This window comes from Hemicordylus capensis, chromosome 6 (genome assembly GCF_027244095.1).
Source record: "Hemicordylus capensis ecotype Gifberg chromosome 6, rHemCap1.1.pri, whole genome shotgun sequence".
NCBI classification, from domain to species: Eukaryota; Metazoa; Chordata; class Lepidosauria; order Squamata; family Cordylidae; genus Hemicordylus; species Hemicordylus capensis.
Window position 1 is genome coordinate 77,788,255 of NC_069662.1, and position 22,557 is coordinate 77,810,811.

Consider the following 22,557-nt stretch of genomic DNA (forward strand, 5'->3'; position numbering starts at 1 on the left):
AACTTTTAAGAAGTGCACACCACACGTGTGGTAGGGGGGGAAAAGGAGGTCTGGCATCCCACCTACTCTAGAAAGTCATTGGCCAGAAAGAGACCCAGGCATATGTGGTATGAACAGTCCATGGAAAAAAATTGAAAGGAACCGAGGGGACACTGCATCTATGCAAACGCCCCCATAACTGTTGTTGTTGGGTTTTGGCTTCAGGCTGTGGCTTCTATGTGGCTAATGATTAGTTGTGTAATCCTACGATTAAGCCTTCTAACTGGGAAAGACCCTGGCTGCTGCATTTTGCACCAATTGTAGTTTCCATACCACGTACAAAGAAGCCTAATGCACTGCACATTGTAGTCAAGCCTGGAGGTTACCAGCATGTGCACTGCTGTTTTAAGATCACTGACTTCCAGAAAAGGATTCAGTTGGCATATCAGCTGAAGCTGATATAAAGTGCTCCTGGCCTACAGCTTGAAGTATTTCAAGCCGTAGTATCAACCTGAAGTATCAGAAGTTTGGATCCAGAACTCTTTTTTTTTTTTTTCCCCTTGGGTTGTATAACCCCATCCAAAACAGGCAGATCCTAATTCAAGTTGGACTCCAGAGGAAGTCCCATCAGACTCGATTATAGTGAACAGGTGCAAAGATTCCACTATGAATTTTAATTGCCCTTCGGCAAGGACAGACAAATTTCCTAAAGTTCAGAAGTTTTTTAAAGTGTGCAGGATTACCTGATAAGTTACCTCTACTGTTCATATATGCAGTAGGACCAAATGCTTTTCTTCTAATTGAAATACTTCAAGCCGTAGGTGAACAGCTGACTGTCTGAATGTTATCCCATGGAGTGAAGGTAAACTCTTTTCCCACCCTTTGCACATGGAAAAACAGAATATCGGGAAGAAAGCTAGGCAGAACACTTCTTTGTGCTACATTAGCAGGAAGACGTTTGACTGCGGGGGACTATTCACCTGCCTGAAGTAGTCCAGTCCCTCGTGACTCTGCTATATATATATATATAAAGTGGGCCTGAAAACCCACATCTCTGAGGAATGCTGACAGTAATTGTGGTGGGCAGTCATTGGTTGGCTTCATTTTGCATGGGCGGCAAGCAGCCTGGTGATACTGAAACCACACACTTGGCTGCTGGCCAAGCAGGAATCTGTGAGGGGTGGTGGTATATCAAGCCTGTGGCTGAATGGGTCACTGTTGGTCATGGTGCCAAGGGAAGCAATTTGGGGAGCCCACACCTCCAACAGAAGCTCCAACAGATCCTCCAGAGCAGCTACAGCTACTTCGGAAGACAACGTTGGGGCAGAGCGGAAGGGTTCCCAACAGTCCTGTATTGGGTGGAAGGTCCCATTTTGGAGCCAAAAATAGCTTGTCCGGGACATTTTCCTGTATTTTGGGAGCTCCCTCTCATCCCCCACCTCCTTTCCCCTTCTCATCTGCCCAGGGGCGTATCTAGGGTTGGGCAGGCAGGGCACGTGCCCCGGGCGCAACTTGAAGGGGGTGTCATTTTGTAAATTTTTTTTTAAATGGCTGCCAAAAACAAAATGGCCACCGTGCATGCTCAAATGGGCTCTGTGAGGCCCTAGGTCATGCCAGGCCTTGAAGAGGACATTTGAGCATATGCGGTGGCCATTTTATTTTCAGTGGCCCTTTTTAAAAAAGATTATTTTTAAAAATGGCCACCGCACATGCTCAAATGGTCTCTGCGAGGCTCTAGAGGCCAGCGGGGGGAGGGAGAACCTTTGCAAAAAAAAAAACAACAACCCACAGCCTTTAGGAAGCCCCCCAAAGGGGCTACAGGTAAAAAAATATAATATAAGACACTGTACACATATTCTGATTGGCACTATGTACAGAGAATCAGGGCTTGTGAATACTGAGCTGAAGCTTATGAGCTAGGATTGTATTTATTTGCTCTTAGTTTGCTTCTTGTGATAAGTGAGTTAAATGTGATGTCTTGCTAATATGACTATTAATGGTGAGTTTGTCTTTGAATCAGTGTGAAATCCTTAGTATTAAGGCCCACTGGGAGTTTCTTGTTCTCTTTCTCTCATTTTAACTGTCTTTCTGAAATACCAGAATATATTCCAAGCAGTGACACAGTTGACTCTGCATATCCTTTAATGATTTTCAGAGTATCTGGGAAAAGTCAAATTCTCCATTGATTTTCAAAACTTATGTAATGGTGATGCTGCAATGCATAGTAGAGAATTAGACAGGCACTTCTGTTTAGTTTTCCAAGTAGACCTCCACATAGTATTTGGGTATTTCATGAGCCCCAGCATACTGAAATTTGTAGTTTTCCAGCATTTTTTGGTCTGGCTACGTCCACTGCTAAAATAGTTTATGATATATTATAAGATTAACGAGCCTGACTTGTATTTTTGAGCTGATATTATGGTAAAGTTATCTGAAAGATGGGTGTCAGATGCTTGGACAGGGGCCGCAATTTCAGTGTTTGCCATAGGCGCTATTTTCCCTAGATACGCCTCTGCATCTGCCTCCCTCCTCCCTCCCTCCGCCTTCTGAGTCAGGCCCTCCCACAACAAGGGCAGCCAGTTCCAGTCAGGGCCGATGCTAGAGGTTCTTTCTGGCACCCCCCTGCAACCTATTAATCGGTGCCCCCCCTCATCATGAATGGCAGGCTATATCCCCCTTTCCCCAAACTCCTTTACGAACTCTCAATTTGTTCACATGATGCTACTTTTCCCCCTTCAAATCGAATGCTGTAATAAGAAAATTGCAGTGAAGGGGCAAATGCATAGTCTGAATAAAAACAAGTACTGAGAGAAAGTTTTACATTTCTTTTTAGATTGTGAGCCCTTTTGGGACATCTTTCTTATTTATTTATTTATTTATTTATTTATTTCTCTCTCTATGTAAGCCGCTTTGGAAGCTTTTGTTGAAAAGTGGTATATAAATATTTGTTGTTGTTAGAACAACTTGTTTCATAATGTGTGTATCAACAACAGAAGCAACATGATTGTGCAAACTTGGTGGTGGGGGCACTAATATAGGAACAAGCCCTGCAAAATTTTCGGCACACAAAGCACAAAAGGAAATATGCTAAAGTGACACACACACATTAGTATAGAGTAATATATACTAATATATGTATGCTAAGGGAAATGTGCCATGTAAGTTGAGGTAACACTGCCCTGCTCCAGAAACTATCCCTTATAACACCAACATCTTCCTCTATGCTTACATGCCCAAAGCAGGGGTGGGCAGGACCTAAAGGCTGTTGTACCCTCCCTTTTGAATATTTTATATCGCATAGAATCAAGCTCTTGTGTTCCAGAAGCCCTACCACAACGTTCGAAGAGGCATCCTACCAAATAAGGCTGCCCCATCTCACTATGGGACTTGTTCCCGAGTAAACACATATAGAAGATCAGGATTTGCAGTATAATCCTCCTACTGGGGAGTCACTCAGTCTCATTCTCTGGGAAGTCAGTCTCTTCCCAGTTTCGTGCTGGGAAGTCAGTCTCTTCAATGGGGCTTATTTCCCGGTAAGCGTGCATAGGATTGTAGCCTGTCTTATAAATGCTTCCTCATCATTCTGATCAAGAGAGTACTTTGGAACCCGGAACTGCGCTTCTTAATGGAGTCATGATTGCCTAACGCTCGAGGTCCGTGAACTTGCTTAATTCGTTATGTTTATTGCGCATGGCGACTTCTTCAAACGCTCTCGGCCACGCTTAGCAACAGCGGCTCCCTAAGCCTGTGGATGAGGGTTAAGGGTGCTGCTGGCAGGGAAGTTGGAAGAAGGTCGCTGCTTGGGCTCTCCAGCCGTATCATGACGGAACAAAGCGACTCGCCTATTCACGGCCAGCAGCCGACGCCTGCTGCTGCACCGCCTCTGCCTCCTGCTCCCGCATCCCACTAAGCTATCGGCTGGCCCATTTGCCCGGCTCGCCCCGCCCCTCCCGCCCGAACATCAGCGCCCCCCTATTTTGGAGCCCTCCCGTTTTGGAGCCAAACATAGCTTGTCCCGACCCGGGACAGTTTTTCCCGTATGTTGAGAGCGCTGTCACTCATTCCCCGCAGCCCCGCCTCCTTTTCGCTTCTGAAAAGCTTCCTCCTCGCTTGCTCCTTCCTCTCTCCGCCTTCAGAACCCTCCCACAAGGGCAGTCAGGGCCAGCCAGCCATCAAGCTCTCCTTCCCTGCTCCTACGTCCTGTTTGTCTCGCTGGGCAACAAACAAAGGACTGTTCCGCGCTCGTCCCCTCCCCTCCACCAGGCGCGCAGAGGGAGGAGGGAGCTTGAGCTCTTAGGCCGGAGGGAAGAACGCGGGCAGTAAAAGTTGTGCATGTGTTAATGTTTGTTTTTATTTTGAGGTAAACCGCCCCGAGCCATTTTTGGAAGGGCGGTATATAAATAAATGTGTGTGTGCGAGAGAGAGAGAGCGCGCGGCCGGGCCTAACGCAGAGGGCGAGGAGGCAGCCTACCGAAGTCCTCACCTGCCCGCTAGCTCTCCCCTGCAACCCGCCGGAGTTGTTCCCTCACACCAGTAGCCTGCTGACCAGCGAGTGGCTTTCCTGCTGGGAGAAAGAGGCAAGCCAGAGAGGAAGTCTTAAACGCCGGCTCTACTCTGCAAGAGACCCTTTTGCTGCCTTTCCGGGGAACTTCTTCCAGGAAGGACACGGTTAAATTGATGCAGGCGACCCGTTTTTGTAAATGGCCCCGTCCCTGACTTATGCCCCGTATTGAGGCAACAGAATATTGGCGACCCTCTCGCTGGACTAATGCTGGTTTTGCTCTCGGGCTTGAGGGTCACGCTGGACACCAACCACCGCCACCAACCCGCCCTTCCTGCTCTAGCTAGCCACGCTCCCGGTATACCTACCTGAATAATCCCACGGAGAGCAGGTGGTAGAAGGCGCGCTCTTTTCAAAGAAGCCAGCCAGGAGAGGAATGGTGAAGTGAGCCTGAGGTCTGGCGACGAGGAGAGGTGGCTCCCTTTGTGTCGCTGGCTGGCTCTGGCTTTCCTGTTGCTCTTCCTCCAGCAGTAAAACGTCCTCGCTTAAGCAATGAACAATGCCAAGACGGCAGTGCCCTTCCGCCGTTTTGCGGTAGGCAGGTTAGTCATTGCTCTTGCCTGTCAAGGAAGGTCAAGTCGGTTCAGGAGATAACGGGCACCTGCCACTCCAGCCCTTTCCCAGACGCCGGTTTAACCGCAGGGTTAAGAAGGTTATTCCGGAGCGAGTTATGGAGTCCACCTTCCTGAGCATCCTTAAAGTCAAGCAGGCCAGCTGCCTCCTTTTCCACTCCTTCATCCCCCCCCCGTTCTTCTGCTGCTGTTTTCCCCCCCCAGCCCTCAACATTCTGTGGCTGGGTGGAGGGGGGGACGTTTTGGGGAAGGTTCTCTGCATACCTACGGAGTACTTCAAGTATGCAGACATCACGGCTTTATTTGTGGGTTCTGATGTTTTTAAAATAACAAAACTTCCATTTTTTAAAACAACAAAAAAACACCATGTACACGAGTATCCTAACGGGGCATGCGCAAGCTCTGTCCCAGTGTTAACACATTCAGACGCGCCTCATCCCTGCAGTGAGCATGGTCACAGCGTTTATCTAAATAGGACGCAAGCTATGAATGTGAAGGGATTCTTTATGTGATCAGAAGGGGTGCCCCAGTCTTCGAATCATGGAAAGAATCTCTTCACACGTAACCTGTTCAGCACAGGGCCTCTAAGTGTTTCAGTGGTGGGGTGGGGGACTTGCAGGTGCATTCTCGAGATACCGACTATCGTGAAGATGGCTCCAGTTTTACTTCCAAACTAATGCTAATAGGCACTCAGTCACCCAAGTTTTCTCTCAGAGGGACAATTGGGACCTACACAATGTTCCCCTCCCCAACACTGTTGCCTATCTCCAGGATATTATATGTTGTTTAAAGGACTAGAATGGCCAATTCCATCTCCTTCACCTTTCCCCGGCTTTGCTGACACTTGTGGATTGAATGTGCTCATTGGCCCATATCAAGCTGGTTTCTGGAGAGGTCTGCCTTTTCCTTTTATTTTAATTTACAAACTAATTTACTTTTTTTGTGTATTCAGAGAGTCTGCCAGGTATGTGTTTTGGAGCGGCTCTATTATGCTCCCAGTCTGATAAGCTCTCAACTGCCCCAATTCACTGTTAGTATGTATGGGACATGCAACAAAATAGTCTGCTGCCTGCCCAAGTCCCTAAAAGGTTTTCCTCAGGATTCCAGTCACCCTTCTAGTGTTCAGCGGGGGGGGGGGGGGGGCTGGGGGAGGAGAGATATTCAGGAGGAGGAGTAAAAGGAAAACTAGTTGCTTCTCCATTCACTTGCTGTCTCCCCCTACTTTATGACATAGTGCTAGTGTTAGATTTGGAGCTGAAAATTTTATTGCTCAGCTGAGCTTTTTTTTATTTTATTGCTATGGCGTGTCTATTTGAAGAGTAGAGGAAAAGTTTCCCCTTTCTTTTTTCCTTAAACATTACTGTATAGTGCGAGGGGAGTTCCTTAACCCACAGGGCACATCTTTCACTGTCCAAAATACTTAATATAATGTATTGAACTGACCAATCCCTGTTGCCCAACCTGTCTCCCTTTTCTTTTCTTTTTGAACCAACTGAGACTCTGGCTCAATAACCCTGAATACTGTGTAGGTCTGTAGCTCACTGGAACCCCCCCCCCCGCCTGCTTCTTAAACATTTTAATTAGCATTCACTTCTGGCCTGATTGATTAAATTACTCATTTTAATTCACTTCTAGTCTGATAGGCACTCAACCACCTGAGTTTGCTAGATAAATAGGTTAGATACATGAGTTTGCTATTTACATATAAGGATAGATAGTAAGCGGATGGAAGCATAATATCATGACCCGTTTCCAGTCCTACCCAGCACTATGCACCCATATCCAGTCCTACCCAGGACAAAGTACCAGGGGTGTCTGCAGGACTTTTTCTGGGGTGGGGGACAAAGTCAGAAATCTAATAAACTTTCCTCCCTGCCCCTGGTCCTAGGAGTATGCTCCATTAATTCAATGGGAACTGGTTCAATCTGGGAGTAGGGGCAACAACTAACCCCTCTCTCCCCCCCACCCCATGCAAAGTATATTATATGGATTTCTGTGATTGGAACTCTGCAATTATTTTGGTCCATTTAGCTCCGTATTGTCTACATTGACTAGCAGCAACTTTCCAAGGTTTCAGACAGGAGTGTTTCCCAGCCCTAGCTGGAGATGTCAGAGGTTGAACCTGGAACCTTCTGCATGCAAAGCAGATGCTCTGCCAGGGGGCAAGCCCTAACACATAGTAAGAGTGTGTGGTTGCTTTTTGAGTGAAGGGATGCTGCTGCTTTAAGAGTTGTATTACCTGCCTGCTTCCTTTTGCATATATAATTTTAAATTAGCAGAAACTATAAAGACAACACAAGTCTTAACTTGATTAATTTGCTCTTTTCTCACAGTGAAACGGACTCAGTCAGTAGGCTGCTTGAAACTTCTTGTTTCTTAGTGGGGCAAAGATGATAAACATTCTGACCTATAGCACAAGCATTTTCTTTAAAATTGTACAAATAGGTTTTTTGTTATTAATAATAATAATAATAATAATAATAATAATAATAATAATAATAATAAATACATTGTCAACCTGTTTAAAATGGTTCTGGCATTAAAATTCTATTGAAAGGAACAATTTCTTGGAGTGCTATACACAATATCATTCATAGCTAAGTTGATTATACATTTCTTAGTGTCTTCCTTTGAGTCTTATTTCAGGTCATAGTGTCACAAGGATTACTCCCTTTCTAATGCAGGCCAGAAACTAAAGCTTTTCAGAACAAGCTTCCCTCACTTTAAAAACAGTTTGATGAAGCACAAAAGTTGGCAGGATAAGAACTTGACTCCTGCCACTTCCTGGATATGACTGTGTGGTGTTTCTATCTTGTCCCCACCCATTTTCCTACTAACAGGCCTAAACATTTCATAGTCTTTCTAGTGATTCTCAATGAGCTTCACTTTAGATAAACAAGGGCGGGGAGCAGGGAATCAGACAATGACATTTTCCTAAAGATGTCCCATTCCTACAAAGTGATTTCTAGAGAGTTGGTTAAGAAGTAAACCATTCCCAAGAACCTCATTTTAAAAATTGAGAATAAAAAACATTACTTCTAAATGAATGGGAACAGGTTTTATTTCCTGGCTGGTCATTATATGTTTTTGAGGTGGTGGGGGGACTTGATAGAACTATTTCTAGAAATGATACCATTGTCACAGAGACACTCATCCTCATCACTCACAGATACTAGCCGTATTCATACTTTATGTTCAATGCACATACAAACTGTGTGCAGTGGCAGACAAAAAATGAAGCACCAGTGCTCCGTGGGATATGCCAATTCTGCAGACAGGATAGAGTAACTCAGCACCAGCACTTGCCCTGTAGGCACTGGGCAGGTGTGGGGGAGGGGGTTTGACAGCCTTCCTTTCCCTCGAAAGCCCTCTGTGTCACCTGAAACAGTGTCCTTGAGTGCTGTATAGCCCTTTGTCAAAATTACACACACAGAGGCCCTCAAGTAGCAGTACTGTTAGGCTGGAACTCAGCTGCAGCACCAGCGTATATCATGGGATACTGTCACTTCGTTAGGATATCAGCCAGTGTATTGTGCAGTTATTCTCATATACTATATTCAGTGCACTGCCTGTCCTATACTGCATGTACAGCCATTCACACAAAACACATGTACAGACACCTGAATGCATGCTTTTAGATTGTGAGCCCTTTGGGGACAGGGATCCATCTTATTTATTTATTATTTCTCTGTGTAAACTGCCCTGAGCCATTTTTGGAAGGGCAGTATAGAAATTGAATGAATGAATAAATGATGTAACATCTGGACAGAGCTCCTATGAAACACTTCAAAAACTGCCCATTTCAAAAACTGCCTTTTTGAAAAGAAGAAAATATTGCTTCCATTTGCTTCACTGCCACTCAGCATTGAATTGCATTTAGTCATACAGAGTGTTCCATGCTGTGCAGTATACAGAAAGTGTTTGTTTTTTTAACACTGGCACTGTAGATAGGATACCACCTAACTGTACCACTTGTGTGTCTCCATCACTCTCCACCCTTATCTTCTTGCCATTAGTTAACTGTATTTTTTTCTGCTGACACAATGCAAGATCCATGCTCCTGGCCACTCCTTGAAATTTATCCTCCTCCAATCCAAGCAAATCAAACGCATGAAGCATCGGTGGAAGCAATATTCCATCACTTGTATTAGCAAATACAGATAGACATTCCCCACTCAAGCTGCAATAGTTTGGGCATCTGTATGGCTTCTCCACCTTAACTTGCTGTGTGTGGGTTTCGTATGAGTTATTACACTATCATCTGGTAAACAAAGTAAAGCTTTTATGCTGTGTCAGTGGTCCAGCTAATGTGACAATACCTTAACCATTAACCAGTTTAAGGTTAAGGCATGTACAAATTTTAAGGCTGGCATGATGCACAGCACCCTAACCCTGAGCCCTGCGGGGCTGCTGTGAACTATGAAGGCAGCGCTGAAGCTGTTAAGAATGGGTGGTTGCACAAGCAGTGCTACTGCAGCTTTCCCTGTTCACAACAATGGGGAGAACTGTAGTAGTGCTACAGTTCTTAAAAGCACTGGGGCTGCCTTCTGAGTTTGTAGCAACCCCGAGCACAGCATTACGGCTTCATAACATTGCTCATTGTGCCAGCCACACATGTTCCATTTTCAGATTTTTCTAGTAATTGAAACAAATTGTAGGTTTCTGCCCTAACCGCAGTTGCTATACAAACCTTTATTGCGACCATCTGTCCCTGCTTGCTTGGCACAAAGTGACAGAAACCTTCCCTTCTCTGCACAGCACAGAGAACTCTGAGCCAGGAAGGGTCTATCACTTCACACCTGGCAGTAGAGGCAGACCCTGCTCCTCTCTTGAGTTTTTGAACATTTTCCGAGAAACAGGCTGGGCTTTGGAAACAGGCAGAGTGAGTCTCACTAATAGGAAATATATTCTGATTAGTTGATGTTTTATTTGGTTAGGGTATGCAATAATGTACCACAATTTAATGCAGGCAAGTAACAACAACAAAATGAACAGCCAAGAGGCTAATTAGAGATCTGACAATTTTGCAAAAATTGGCATATTCATATTGACGAACTCCAAAAGGCCTTTCTCACAGAAGGCTGTGAGAAAATGGAGACGTTACTGAAAGGACTGTCTATATATTCTTTGAGGGTGTGTGTGTGTGTATGTGTGTGTATTAGAAGCAATGGTACTCATCTTGCATTTGTTACAGGCCAAACTATCCAGTTCTCTTTCTCTGAAAGACATAAACATTGCTCCTATGAAAAATGAGTGATCTTCTAACACCCACAATGATCTAGAGGTGTGTGTGTTTGCAGACTGCACTATTCACGTGAATCAAGGGGGCTGTTCTACATTCATGAAAGGAAGCACATGTGAAGTTGCTCCCTTGGTTAAACTTAAGTGGGCAGCCTTCTGGACAAATAGCTGCACTAGACTTAATGTTGACATTCTGCACAGTGGAACACTGGTGTTAGGGACGCACTGGCACTGCTGCACAAGATGAAAAGCAACCCTGGCAGTGCTGTGTGGCAAGACAGCTGCAGAACAACTTAACAGCTTTGAGGCGTTTGCACAGCACTACTTCAATTGTTTCCAATGAAATGCTGCACAGAATGCTGGACAATAGGATCAACACTATTGTTCATATACCCAATAGCCTTTTTGACATCAAGTTTTAAAATAATTCTCTTTAAAATAGTTTGCAAATTGCTTAAGAAAAGTTGACATGTGCCAGATCTGCTCCAATTAGTTTTCTAATTATTTAAGTAAAATATTTGTTGCATTCTGAAAATTGCAATAGCTTGATGAGATGAGAATTCATTTTACTAAACATACAGTCCTAAAGCAATGAATGAAGAACAATCATTTCCACTTTCTAATTGCATTTATTCAAAAATAATCCAAGCTTTTATGTATGTTCATATGATGTGAGGTATGAATCAGAACAAAGTAAGAATGGTGTTAAACTATCAATACAATTCAAAATTCTGAATATTTTCAGTGCCTTGCAGTTTGAAAAAAAAAATTCTTTCAGTATGGACCAACATCACAAGAATCTGGCTTTTACTTACCCCCTTCAACACTTGGAAACAAATAAAATCTGTTTGAAGGCTTAGCATTGAAAAGCTGATGTTACTCCAATGGGTCTCACTATTTTGTTGCACTATACTCTCTCCAGTGGGGCAAAACCAAAGCACAGCATATATTAGCGAGGTCCTGAGACTGCAGGGGTGCTACTGTGCACAAGCTCTCAAGAAGCCAGTAGAATTTTAGAGCACTAGGCTATAAAGCAAACCTTAGCAGAAACTGGTGGTAACTGGCATCCAAAGCAGACAGTATCTTAAAATACAGACTGAGGCATATAACATCAGAAGCAAGCAACCAGAATTTAAAAACTTGCTGGAACAGATTACTGGACCAAATTTGTTTCAGTTGCAAACTTACTGAAACAAACAGAAAACTCAACAAGGATAAATGGCCCATGGCTTAAATATCTTGGTTAGACTCACATAATCTAACACAGCAGCACATAAATATAGAAACCTGCTTCCTAAGCTGTATTATAGTTTTCTGCACTCAGTAGTTTTGAAATAGCAATAGAATTTGTGGTAATTCTATGGAGTATCAGCTTTTACTCATTGTCTGTTTGTGTTGATTCTGGCTGGGATGTCTCTGAATCTGTAACATAAGAGATGAGAGAGAAATGAATATTCTTTTCATTAACATGCAGACAATAAATGTCAGGTATTTTCTTTATAAAATGCTCTTTAATAGAATAATACTTTCTTTCAATATAAAAATATTGGACAGAAAGGCGGCTTTTTCTTGTAATACTGAAATGAATAAGCAGCACAAGAATTTAGGCACTTCTCTTCTTTAAAGAGAAGTGGGCATTCCCAAGCCTTCCTTGTTTTAACTCTTCTTTCCATATGAATAGCATGACTCTTTATGTGTGGCACATGCAAATATTTGTAATATGATGTTGATTGTTTTAATTGATCTTTGGTTTTTACTGCTGTGTTTTAACTTTGTAAACCATGTTGGGATCGCTCTATGAAAAGCAGTATAGAATTCTCAACTATTAAAAAAAAAGCATTGTCGAATAAAGAAATGTCCAGCAGTTGTGATTTGATATCTGTTATGGTAGTCAGTGATAAACAAACACAAATATTAACTGGATAGTATTATTATGTATTTTAAAGTACTTTATAAATGATATTGAGCTGAACTGCTCTCGCCTGCTTGACACAGTAAGAAGGCTGCAACTATTATATTCATAAATATATCAATACAATTCCAATACTTCACTTTAACAAGATTGTTTTTAAAGGAGGAGATACTGTGATCCTCAGAATTCTTACAACAAATGCTTGGGGATTGCATAAATCTTACACACACTGTTGGGATTCTGTAATATAGCCGCTAAGCATGGGGCCAGGGAATTTTACCTCAGCCACAAACTCCCTACCCTACATCTCTAAAATGGTAACAACATTACTGATCTCTCTAGAGCAGTAGTTCCCAGTCTATGGTTCCTCCACAGATATTTATTTATTTCTTTAACTTCTATACTGCCCAAACTTTCGCCTCTAATTTCGTTTCAGGAATTATTGCTGAACTACAACTCCCATCATCACCAGCCACAATGAAATGTAGCTGGGGGTAGATGGGAGTTTGAGTTCATCAACATCTGGAAGAACACAGATTGAGAACCACTGCTCTAGAGAGGTACTTTAGGAATTATGTGAGAATCTATGTGAAGCACTTTGAATGCTTGAAAGCACTATGTTAAGTACTATTTCTACTGATAACAATAAGCCGTGGTTCACAGCATGCTTTCACGGTAGGGACTGTATGAAAATAAAGAAAAATGCAATGATAAACACCAATAAAAACTTTTGCATTCTGGTGCAGCTGTACTGGAACATGCAAGGGATGAAGGGAAGTGGGAGCATTGTTAGGTTTGTACATGCTGTATCACTGATATAATTTAAAATATATATTATTTAACTTCTTAAATAAGAACCTCAGGCATATTTGTTGATGAAGACACTACTATATAGGCCCAATGAGTAGTAACTTAATCAGTCAGTCCTGAATTGTATTGTCCACGCAGGTAACACAGAGCATGCATAAACTTAACAGTGTTTACTTACTGCATAGCCCTTTCCCCTTTACTCATTATTCAGAACAGCTGCATCAAGTGCAAAGAAGGAATTGAGTTTTAATCTAGAAACCTTTCAAGTAGCATCTTGCCTGGCATCCATGAGAAACTGCTGGTCCAGACAAAACAAGCAAACCAAATAGCATCTGGACCACATTTAGGAAAGTTAGGTCTATGCATGGCTATTTGACAGGAGGCTGCCTCAGCAATGCTGTTGACAATTATTACTAGCTAGGGGTGTAGCTAGGGGAGAGGGGGCCTGTGTTCACCCCTCTCTCTGGCAACCCCTCAGAGTGAGGGAGATAATGAAGAAAATAGGGAGGGGTGGAGCTGGAGGGCCCTCAGGAGCTTGGGGGCCTGGGTTCTTTGAACCAATTCACTCAATTATAGATATACCCCTGTTACTAGCACTAAAGAGTTATATTGGTCAATGGTGTCTGACTCCAGAATACTCCCAGATCTATCAGTCAGCTTTGGGATTGCAGCTGCACTTGGAAGCCCAGAATTTGTTCATTTACTTGATGGATTTATATCCCACCTTAACCACGTATCAATGCAGTGGTGGACACAAGTGCTTTTCATCAACATTTAATTTGATCAAGACTCAACAATCATCACATGTCTTGATAATGATAAGGCTAAACAACTGCAAAGTGCTCTTTGGGGGGCTATAGATTCTAGAAGCTGCTATGGAATATGGGGACCTCCCTCCTGACAAGTGGAATTATTTAATGTTCAGATATCATTGTTCCCTCATTATCTTGGGCATGATTAAAGGTGCCGACTTTGAACTATAAGCTCCAAACAGCTTGACCCACATAACTTCAGAAAACTTTCCTTCTATATCACTCAGAACAGTGGAACTTGGTTTCCTCACAGGTTTTTCAAAGTTCACACTTTCTGGCTGTCAGCTCTTATTGTTGGGGCTGGCTTTAAAGGATGAGATTAAGAGTATGTAGGAAACAAAGAAGTGAGTTTTCCCAGAAAAAAATGAATTGGAAAAATGGGGGGGGGGGTTCAATGCAACTCTTCCTCTAAACTGCATAAAACTTGCATTAATATCTTTTTTTTAAAAATTACTATACAACTTTTCCTGGTGTCCTAAATAGATTTGATCTGATTTGGCATGTTGCTTGACCTATTTATGCAATAAAAACAAAAAACAAAACACCTCCACCCTACTAATTTCCCCCCTATTTTTTTTTTCAAATAGACAAGTAGAATTTTTAGAAAAGGGGAATTTTCCAAAGAAAGTTTTCCACTTCACATATCTCATAGGAAATCTAAGTTTTTATAGATTTTTTTTTTAAAGTGGCAATTTATCCTGCTGGCTATTTTCTATTTATTGTGTTATGTTTTAAACTGTTATGTGCCCTGTACCTTTAGGATGGAATACAAATCAAGCATCATCACATTCTTAGTTTGTCTCTCCTCCCTGCCGCCCCCTTCCTTCCTTCCTGCCGTATCCATCTAATCCAGGTGAGGAAGGGAAGAAAAAGCTCATTCTGAGATTGGATGGTGCTCTGTCAAAGCCCTGTCATAGAGTAAGGCACGACTGGAAGTAGGAGGGACGTCTTCTCATAGAACGGCATGGTTAAGTCCGACTTGTATAGCCCTAACTACCATGTCTGGCAACCTCAAAATTCTTCAACATTCCTGATGCACAATATACTCCAAATATGTCAGTGCTTTCCTAACATATAAGTCTTATATTCTAATTTACAAATATCTTCAGTCTTACATTCTCAGCCTCATCCTTAGCATGTTTACTTGGCAATATAAGTCCCACTGAGTCCAATGGGGCTTACTCCTTTGTTTGCAGCATTAGCTAGTAGGTGCATAGAATTGTGCTGTTGGCTGACATCCTAAATTTACTAGAGGAAGTTCTATTGAAATCTAGTAATCCTTTAAAGTAACTCCTGAGTAGTATTATTGAGTAACTTGGGATGTCAGCCACTTTCTTTTAAAGACAGGTGTAATGTATGCCATCTTTAATATCAGACTCCACAGTAGAAGAACAAAATGTAGCTAACATAGTGAAGTTGTTAGTGTGACGCAACTCTTCCCCCACCTTCCGCTAATCTGGATTATATTTTACTTTCTCAAAAGTGTTCTCCTTTACTATCAGCAGATCTCTATTTCATCGACAAGTCCAATTAACCTTCATATTATGATCGCACCTTTCACAATCCTGATCAGCTTGATTAATTTTTTGTTCCTTTCTTTTCTTCAGCAGTTCACAAATACAGCCAATTTAAGAATAATTGTGGATTACTGTTTGCTCCATTCTCTATAAACCTATGATGCCAATATAATCTTACCCTTCTGCTTATGAGCTTCTGCCAATAGTGGATTTAATTCTAAGAGATATTTTGGATATTGTGAATTTGCCTAAATGCAAGCAGTTGAACTAGATGTCCCTTGCAACTCTACCATTCTATATGTGCTTTACATCATGTGAATTATTATGCTTGAACACAAGGTCAAAGCCAACAAGATTAAATCAACAAAGAGAAGTGAAAAGTCCTGCATCTAGTTAAGAAAAATCAAATGCACAAGTAGAGGATGGAGGAATCCTGACATGGCAGCAGTACATGTGAAAAGGATCCAGACTTCTTACTGAAACACAAGCTGAACATGAGCAAGAAGTGTAATGCAGCTTCTAGAAAAAAGTGAATGCAATCTCAGCCTGGATTAATAGAGACATAGGTTGATAGCCTAATGAAGCACATGTATGAGGAGGAACTATGAGGCACAATGGGGGCCTGCATGCAGCTCCCTCAGTCCCATTACATGCTTGCTGTTGCACAAGCCAGCAAAACTACCTAGCGATTTCCACAACTCCAGAAGCAATCAGTAAGAAAGTAAACATATTGCTTGCTGATCCCCTGTGTGTCCCCACAGCCCAGCCTTACAAATGTGTTTCATTAGATAGGATGTCAGCCACTCTGTCCAGGTCCCAAGATGTACTAGTTCCACTCTGTTCTGCACTGGTCAGTTCTCACTTGGAATACAGTTCTGAGTGCACCGCATTTTAAGGAGGATGTTGAAAAACTGGAATTCGTTCAGAGGAAGGCAGCAAAGATGGTGAGGGGTCTGGAAATCAAATCCTGTGAGGAATGGTTGTTTGGTACTGTTAGTTTGGACGAGAAAAGACTTAAGGAAATATATGAGAGCCATCTTCAACGATCTGAAGAGCTGTCACACAGATGGAATTGACTTGTTCTCTTGCTCCTGAGGACAGGACCAGAACCTGTGGGTTGAAATCTCTAGGAAGCAGCTTTAAGCTAGACATTAAGAAGAGTTTCCTAACTGTAAAAGTTGTTCAACAGCGGAACAGTCTGCCTCATGCAGCTGTGGGCTCTCCTCCTCTAGAGGTTTTCATATGTCAGGGATGGTGTAGCAGTTTCCTGCACTGAGAGGACCTCAGAGATCCCTTCCAGTTCCAACATTTTATTATTTTAGTCTTGATTTTGCAGTGTTCTGCATAATAGCAAAGATGTGTAAGTGGAAGAGCGAAATATCTAGTGAGGCTTTCATTTAGTTTTGCCAAACAGCAGCACACCATACTGTACTGCAAGTAGCTCCCTTGAATTAAACTCCTTTTTTAAAAAAAGGAGCATGTGATGCAGTGCAGCAGGGAGGTAGAACAGTATGTGTATGAAGAGCTTATTGGACTCCAGCCAGTGGTTGACATTCAGACTAACAAAGCACTGGTGCAACAAACAGACAGCATGTGCTATGGTGGAGGAGCATTTTTGTTGATTTCCCCTTCCCTCTGTTGCTACTACTTCGAAAAATGAGGGCAGTGTGACACTCAGGGACACATTTTTGGCAATCACAGTTGGCTACAGAGGGAAGGGGAGACTGATGAAAAAATAGCCTTCTCCTGTAGCACACTGCTGCACGCACACTTTTTTAGTTTGAATGTTGACTACCATGTTTATTTTACCATTGTTTCACTGAAGTTTCATTTTGTTAATGGGGAGGATCTCATGTAGCTATCTGTAGTGTAGGATAGAATGCTCCTGTCCTCTATTTCGTTATACCTTGAAATACTAAATTTAAAGGATTACAAATCTTTCCTATTGTGGGACTCCTTTTAACAAATTACAAAGACCTTTTTGAATCGAGGAAACATAAAAGAAGCTTAAGGAGGTATATGGGGCGGGAGAGGGAGGGAGCTGCTGAAGAACTGATTAGAATCTCACTGTAGATATCTGTCTGTGGGCAGCCAATGGTTGAGAAGAGAAAATAAAATATATATACTAACTGTAACTGTAATATATACTAACACTGAGACACACACACACACACATACACACTCTAGCTGTAACAGTGTTACAGAAAGAAAGATTTTTGCCTATTATATAACTATAAGTACTGATAAGCATTAAAAGCTTTTGTAATAAACTTTAAATTAAAGCAATTATGTTCCCTGGTTGTTAAATTGTCTTGACAGTTAAAGAAAAAGATGTAATGTTTGGAAAGGGATGGTTCTTATATTCTGTTAAGGCAGAAATGGGCTGTCAGGATAGGGACTGGGGTGGCATACATTCTGAGGTTGAAGAGTGGCTTCTTAGGCTGGGCACCCATTTCAAGTCCAGATTGAGATCTAGGTTTTCTTTTGTATGACAATGTATGTTTCCTAGCTTTCTGCCTCTTTTCTATTTTCTTCTGGTACTCACTTGGAAGAAGAGAATCTGTAAGAAACAATGAAGAAAGAATTATTTACTCAACATGCTTTTATGTAATAGAGTAAACCTAAACTGCTTTAAGGGTCTTGCAGAGTATTGTTAGGGGAAAATGAGCTCCAGAAGGTGTCCAGAACATATGTGAAGTCTTTGAATGCAATAGGTACTTATGATATTTGTGTGGGCTTAGTTCTATAAAACTGTTAACTTCTTGGAAGGTGAACTTTGCAGTAAGAGCAGAACTACTGTATTTAGGTGCAGTTTCACATGGTATCATTAAGAAGGACAGTTTCAGATCAAAGACTACAATAAAAACAAATTATTTACTCTAAACATATTTACGTGGAAGTACATGGCAGTTACTTCCAAGTAATGGCCACAATTCATCATGTGCAACGAGGCTTTCCTGTTGTCATGATGTCAGTTGAAGGATGCATCATCAACACATGCTTCCTTGGGAGCAAAAGTCATTGAAACCAATAGAACTTACTTCCAAAACAAGGTGTTAAGGATTAGAGTATGAATTAGCACTCAGATACTTTAAAAAGAGTAAATAAATTATCTAGCCTAACCTTTCCAAACAGACAGTATCCCAGAGACACCAAGTAGAAGATTTGTAGGGGGACAGTAAGGCTGTTCTCATGAGCAGCCTAACCCAGGCTAGGGCAAGCGGATCTGCATGTATTCTGGCACTGCCCACCTGACTAACCCCACTCTGAAGCCTGGCCTTTAGCAGAGGTTAAAGGTGCAAGTGCACCCTTAACCTCAGCACCAGGATCGTGTGTCTGCAAATAGCCCAAGCGTGCACACAGATGGGCGCCTAGAGCACCCATCTTACAGGGGTATCCCCCAAAGCACCATGCTCATCACACAGTGCATTGTGGGATATCTGAAGGCCAGGATGTCCCAGCCTCCAGAGATTCACGCTGTCTATTGATCGTTTGTGGGGAAAGTAAGTTGCAGAGCCTCCCCTGCCCCCTACCTGGTCATGTGAATAGATTTACTGAGTGAATAAGCCTTGAAAACCCCATTTCCAGAGTTTAGCTACTGGGCTGTTTGGTATTGTATGTATGTAAATTTAAAGGAGTTGTTAATAGCACACTACCATTAGGCTGGGCATTCTTTTTATCCCACTCATCGCGCTGCTGAAGCCACTCATCCCCATAACCACTGCTGATCAGTTTACTGAAGTTTACCGGTTCATTTTTTTTGTGAGCAGGCCTAGATAAAAAAACAAACAAGACATAAATCATAAATTGAAAAGCAGCCATTTTTAATTAGTCTAAAACAGATGTCACCTTATAACAAATTCTTTAGTATTCAAATAATTAAAAAGACACTTTTAGAACATAAGAATAGTCCTGCTGGATCAGGCTCAAGGCCATTCCAGTCCAGCATCCTGTTTCACACAGTGGCCCAACAGATGCCTCTGAGAAGCCCACAGGCAAGAGGTGATGGCATGCCCTCTCTCCTACTGTTGCTCTCCTGCAACTGGTATTGAGAGGCATTGTGCCTCTGATGCTGGAGGTGGCCAGGAGCCATTGATAGACCTGTCCTCCATGACCTTGTCTAAGCCCCTTTTAAAGCCATCCAAGCTAGTGGCCATCACCACATCCTGTGGCAGAGAATTCCATAGATTAATTATGTGCTGCGTGAAAAAGTACTTCCTTTTGTTGAGAAAGGGAGAAAAATTTCTCTGTCCACTTTCTCTGCTTCATAATTTTATATACCTCTATCCACGTAGTCACCTTTTCCATACTAAAAAGCCACAGATGCTGTAGGCTTGCCTCATAAGGAAGGTGCTCCAGGCAGCTGATCATCTTGGTTGCCTTCTTCTACACCTTTTCCAGTTCTACAATGTCCTTCTTAAGATACGGTGACCAGAACTGTATGCAGTACTCCAAATGTGGCAGCACCATAGATTTGTGTAAGAGCACTATAATATTAGCAGTTTTATTTTCAGTCCCCTTCCTAATGATCCCTGGCATGGAATTAGCCTTTTTCACAGCTGCCACGCACTAAGTCAACACTTTCAATGGGGTGTCTACCATGACTCCAAGATCTCTCTCCTGGTCAGTCACTGGCAGCTCAGACCCCATCAGTGTATATGTGAAGTTGGGTTTTTTTGCCCCAATATGCATCACTTTACACTTGCTTATATTGAACTGCATTTGCCATTTTGTCGTCCACTCCTCCAGTTTGGAGAGATCATTTTGGAGCTCCTCACAATCTGTTTTGGATTTCACTACCCTAAATAGTTTAGTGTCATCTGCAAATTTGGACACTCTGCTGCTTACCCTAACTTCTAGATCATTTATGAACAAGTTGAAGAGCACTGTTCCAGGTACAGATCCCTGGGGGACCTCACTTCTTACTTCCCTCCATTGTGAAAACTGTCCATTTATATCTACCCTCTGTTTCCTGCCCTTCAACCAGATACCAATCCACACCTGTCTCTATATCCCATGACTGCTAAGTTTACTCAGAAGCTTTTGGTGGGGAACTTTGTCAAAAGCTTTTTGGAAGTTCATATATATATATATATATATATACACATACATATACATACATATACACACACACACACACACACACATATACACACACACACACTATGTCAACCGGATAACCTTTATCCACATGCCTGTTGACACTCTCGAAGAACTGCAAAAAGGTTAGTGAGGCAAGACTTGCCCTTGCAGAAGCCACCATGCTGGTTCTCTTTCAGCAAGGCCTGTTCTATATTTTTGACAGTTTTGTCCTTAAGTATGTTTCTATTAATTTACCAAGCAGTTTCCTGCAGTTTTCCGGATCCCACCCTTCAATCCCTTTTTGAAAATCAGAGTTACATTAGCTATTTTCCAGTCCTCTGGTACAGAGCCTGATTGTAAGGACAAGTTACATATTGTTGATACCCTACACTTGATCTTAGCCAAAAGGCCAAGAAGCCAACCCCAGTCGGCCTCAAATGTGCACTGAAGGCCTTAGCCCAGTATTGCAAGGAAGATCTTCTGGAACTGAAGAAACCAGAATAATAAAACCAAAATTATGGCCTTTGCTAAAAAGTTTGTCCGAACAAGAGGTGGCCATTATATACCTGTATCACTTAAACTGTATGAAGCCAAGCCGCTAGCACAGCTGCTCTATGGTGCCCAGTTGGGCCCCTTCCCCAACATTGCCAAACTGGAACGTATGCAATCAAAGTTCCTAAGAGCAGCCCTTCAAGTTCTAAGATGTGTCTCAAACACAACCTTAAGACTGGAGACAGGCTTGATGAAAGTAGAGGGAAGGGTTTGGATGACTATACTACTGGCTAAGTCTTTCTCTCCGCCCCTCAGGCCTCGCACCCCTAACTCTGAGTGATGACTTTCAATCCAAATGGAAACAGTCAACTATAAATAAAATAGTGGCTCCTGGCCAGCGTGGTGTAATGGTTAGAGTGCTGGACTGGGCCCAGAGCCACCCAGCAAGTATTATGGCTGAATGGGAATTTGAACTCGGGTCTCCCTGGTCCTAGTCCAGCACTCTAACCAAAACACCATGCTGGGTGGTTAAATATGATGCATCTGGATTTTAATCTAGCCCCGTGTACTTTTTGTGTCTTCATTTGGTATGAATACCATAGTTTTTAACTATATTCCCATATACTTTTAATGTCTTCATTTTATACTTGTATGACTATCATTTTATTATATATGTGTTACTCTCCTTTTATGATTCCTTTTAATGATGCCTTTTATGATTTTTTTAGGACTAGCAAATACTAGTAATTTTATAGTAATCGTTATAATTATAGTTTATGGCTTAACATTGTATGCTTGTATTATACCAGGTTTCCATAGTGATTATTTATTTATTTGATTTATATACCGCCCTTCCAAAAATGGCTCAGGGTGGTTTTTTGGCTTTTAAAATGTTATAGACAGGTTCTAACAGCAACTGCTACTTTGGTTTTAGGTATTGTATCACCCTGGATACTTTTAGCTACTTTCTCTTCTAATAAGTAATCAACCTTATATTTTATGCTGGTCCATAACCGTAATAAAGATTGATGTGTAGTGGTTAGAGTGCTGGACTAGGACCGGGGAGACCCGAGTTCAAATCCCCATTCAGCCATAAAACTAGCTGGGTGACTCTGGGCCAGTCACTTCTCTCTCAGCCTAACCTACTTCACAGGGTTGTTGTGAAAGAGAAACTCAAGTATGTAGTACACCACTCTCGGCTCCTTGGAGAAATGTAACAACAACAACAGATCAGTGGACCTGTAAAAAAAGAAAGCAGTACATCACCTAAATGGAAGATTAGAATAGAAAATAAAATCTCCAGGCTTAGATCAGATGCTAGTAAATTGAAAGATATGAAAGACAAGAAGCTGAAGAATGAAAACACCAAACAGTATCTGTTCCAAAAATACCACCTAGATTCAAGGAAAATTAGAGAAGTCCTGGAAATAATAAAGCAGCAAATAACAGCAGTGTCAAAAAAGATTAGCAGATACGAAGCCAGAATTACACAACACAGGCAGAATCTCCAATTCCAGTCGAATCAGAGACGTTTCTACCAAAGCATAGAAGGAGAAACTGCAAGAAACATAAGAACACC

The 22,557-nt window shown here is 42.1% G+C and overlaps 2 protein-coding genes across 9 annotated transcripts in view; both read right to left on the minus strand.

The window, feature by feature from the left end:
- Positions 1-5,246, minus strand: part of LOC128331814 (uridine phosphorylase 1-like) — a 36,237-nt gene extending 30,991 nt beyond the window's left edge. Inside the window, exon 1 of one of the 3 annotated variants that reach the window (XM_053265709.1) lies at positions 4,849-5,246. The gene's annotated coding sequence lies outside the window, so the exon portion shown is untranslated. Of the gene's footprint in view, positions 1-4,462; positions 4,495-4,848 lie in introns of those variants that run through there. The other 2 variants (XM_053265707.1, XM_053265708.1) reach the window with 2 other exon arrangements.
- Positions 5,247-10,962: 5,716 nt separating this feature from the next.
- C6H7orf57 (chromosome 6 C7orf57 homolog) overlaps positions 10,963-22,557 on the minus strand; it is a 48,728-nt gene continuing 37,133 nt past the window's right edge. For 5 of the 6 annotated variants that reach the window (XM_053260262.1, XM_053260259.1, XM_053260260.1 and 2 more), the window contains 3 exons: positions 19,061-19,176; positions 17,817-17,964; positions 10,963-11,775 (listed from right to left, as the gene is read on the minus strand). In XM_053260262.1, coding sequence (XP_053116237.1) covers positions 11,733-11,775; positions 17,817-17,964; positions 19,061-19,176 — 307 coding nt within the window. In that variant the 3' untranslated portion in view covers positions 10,963-11,732. The remainder of the gene's footprint in view (positions 11,776-17,816; positions 17,965-19,060; positions 19,177-22,557) is intronic. The other variant, XM_053260263.1, reaches the window with a different exon arrangement.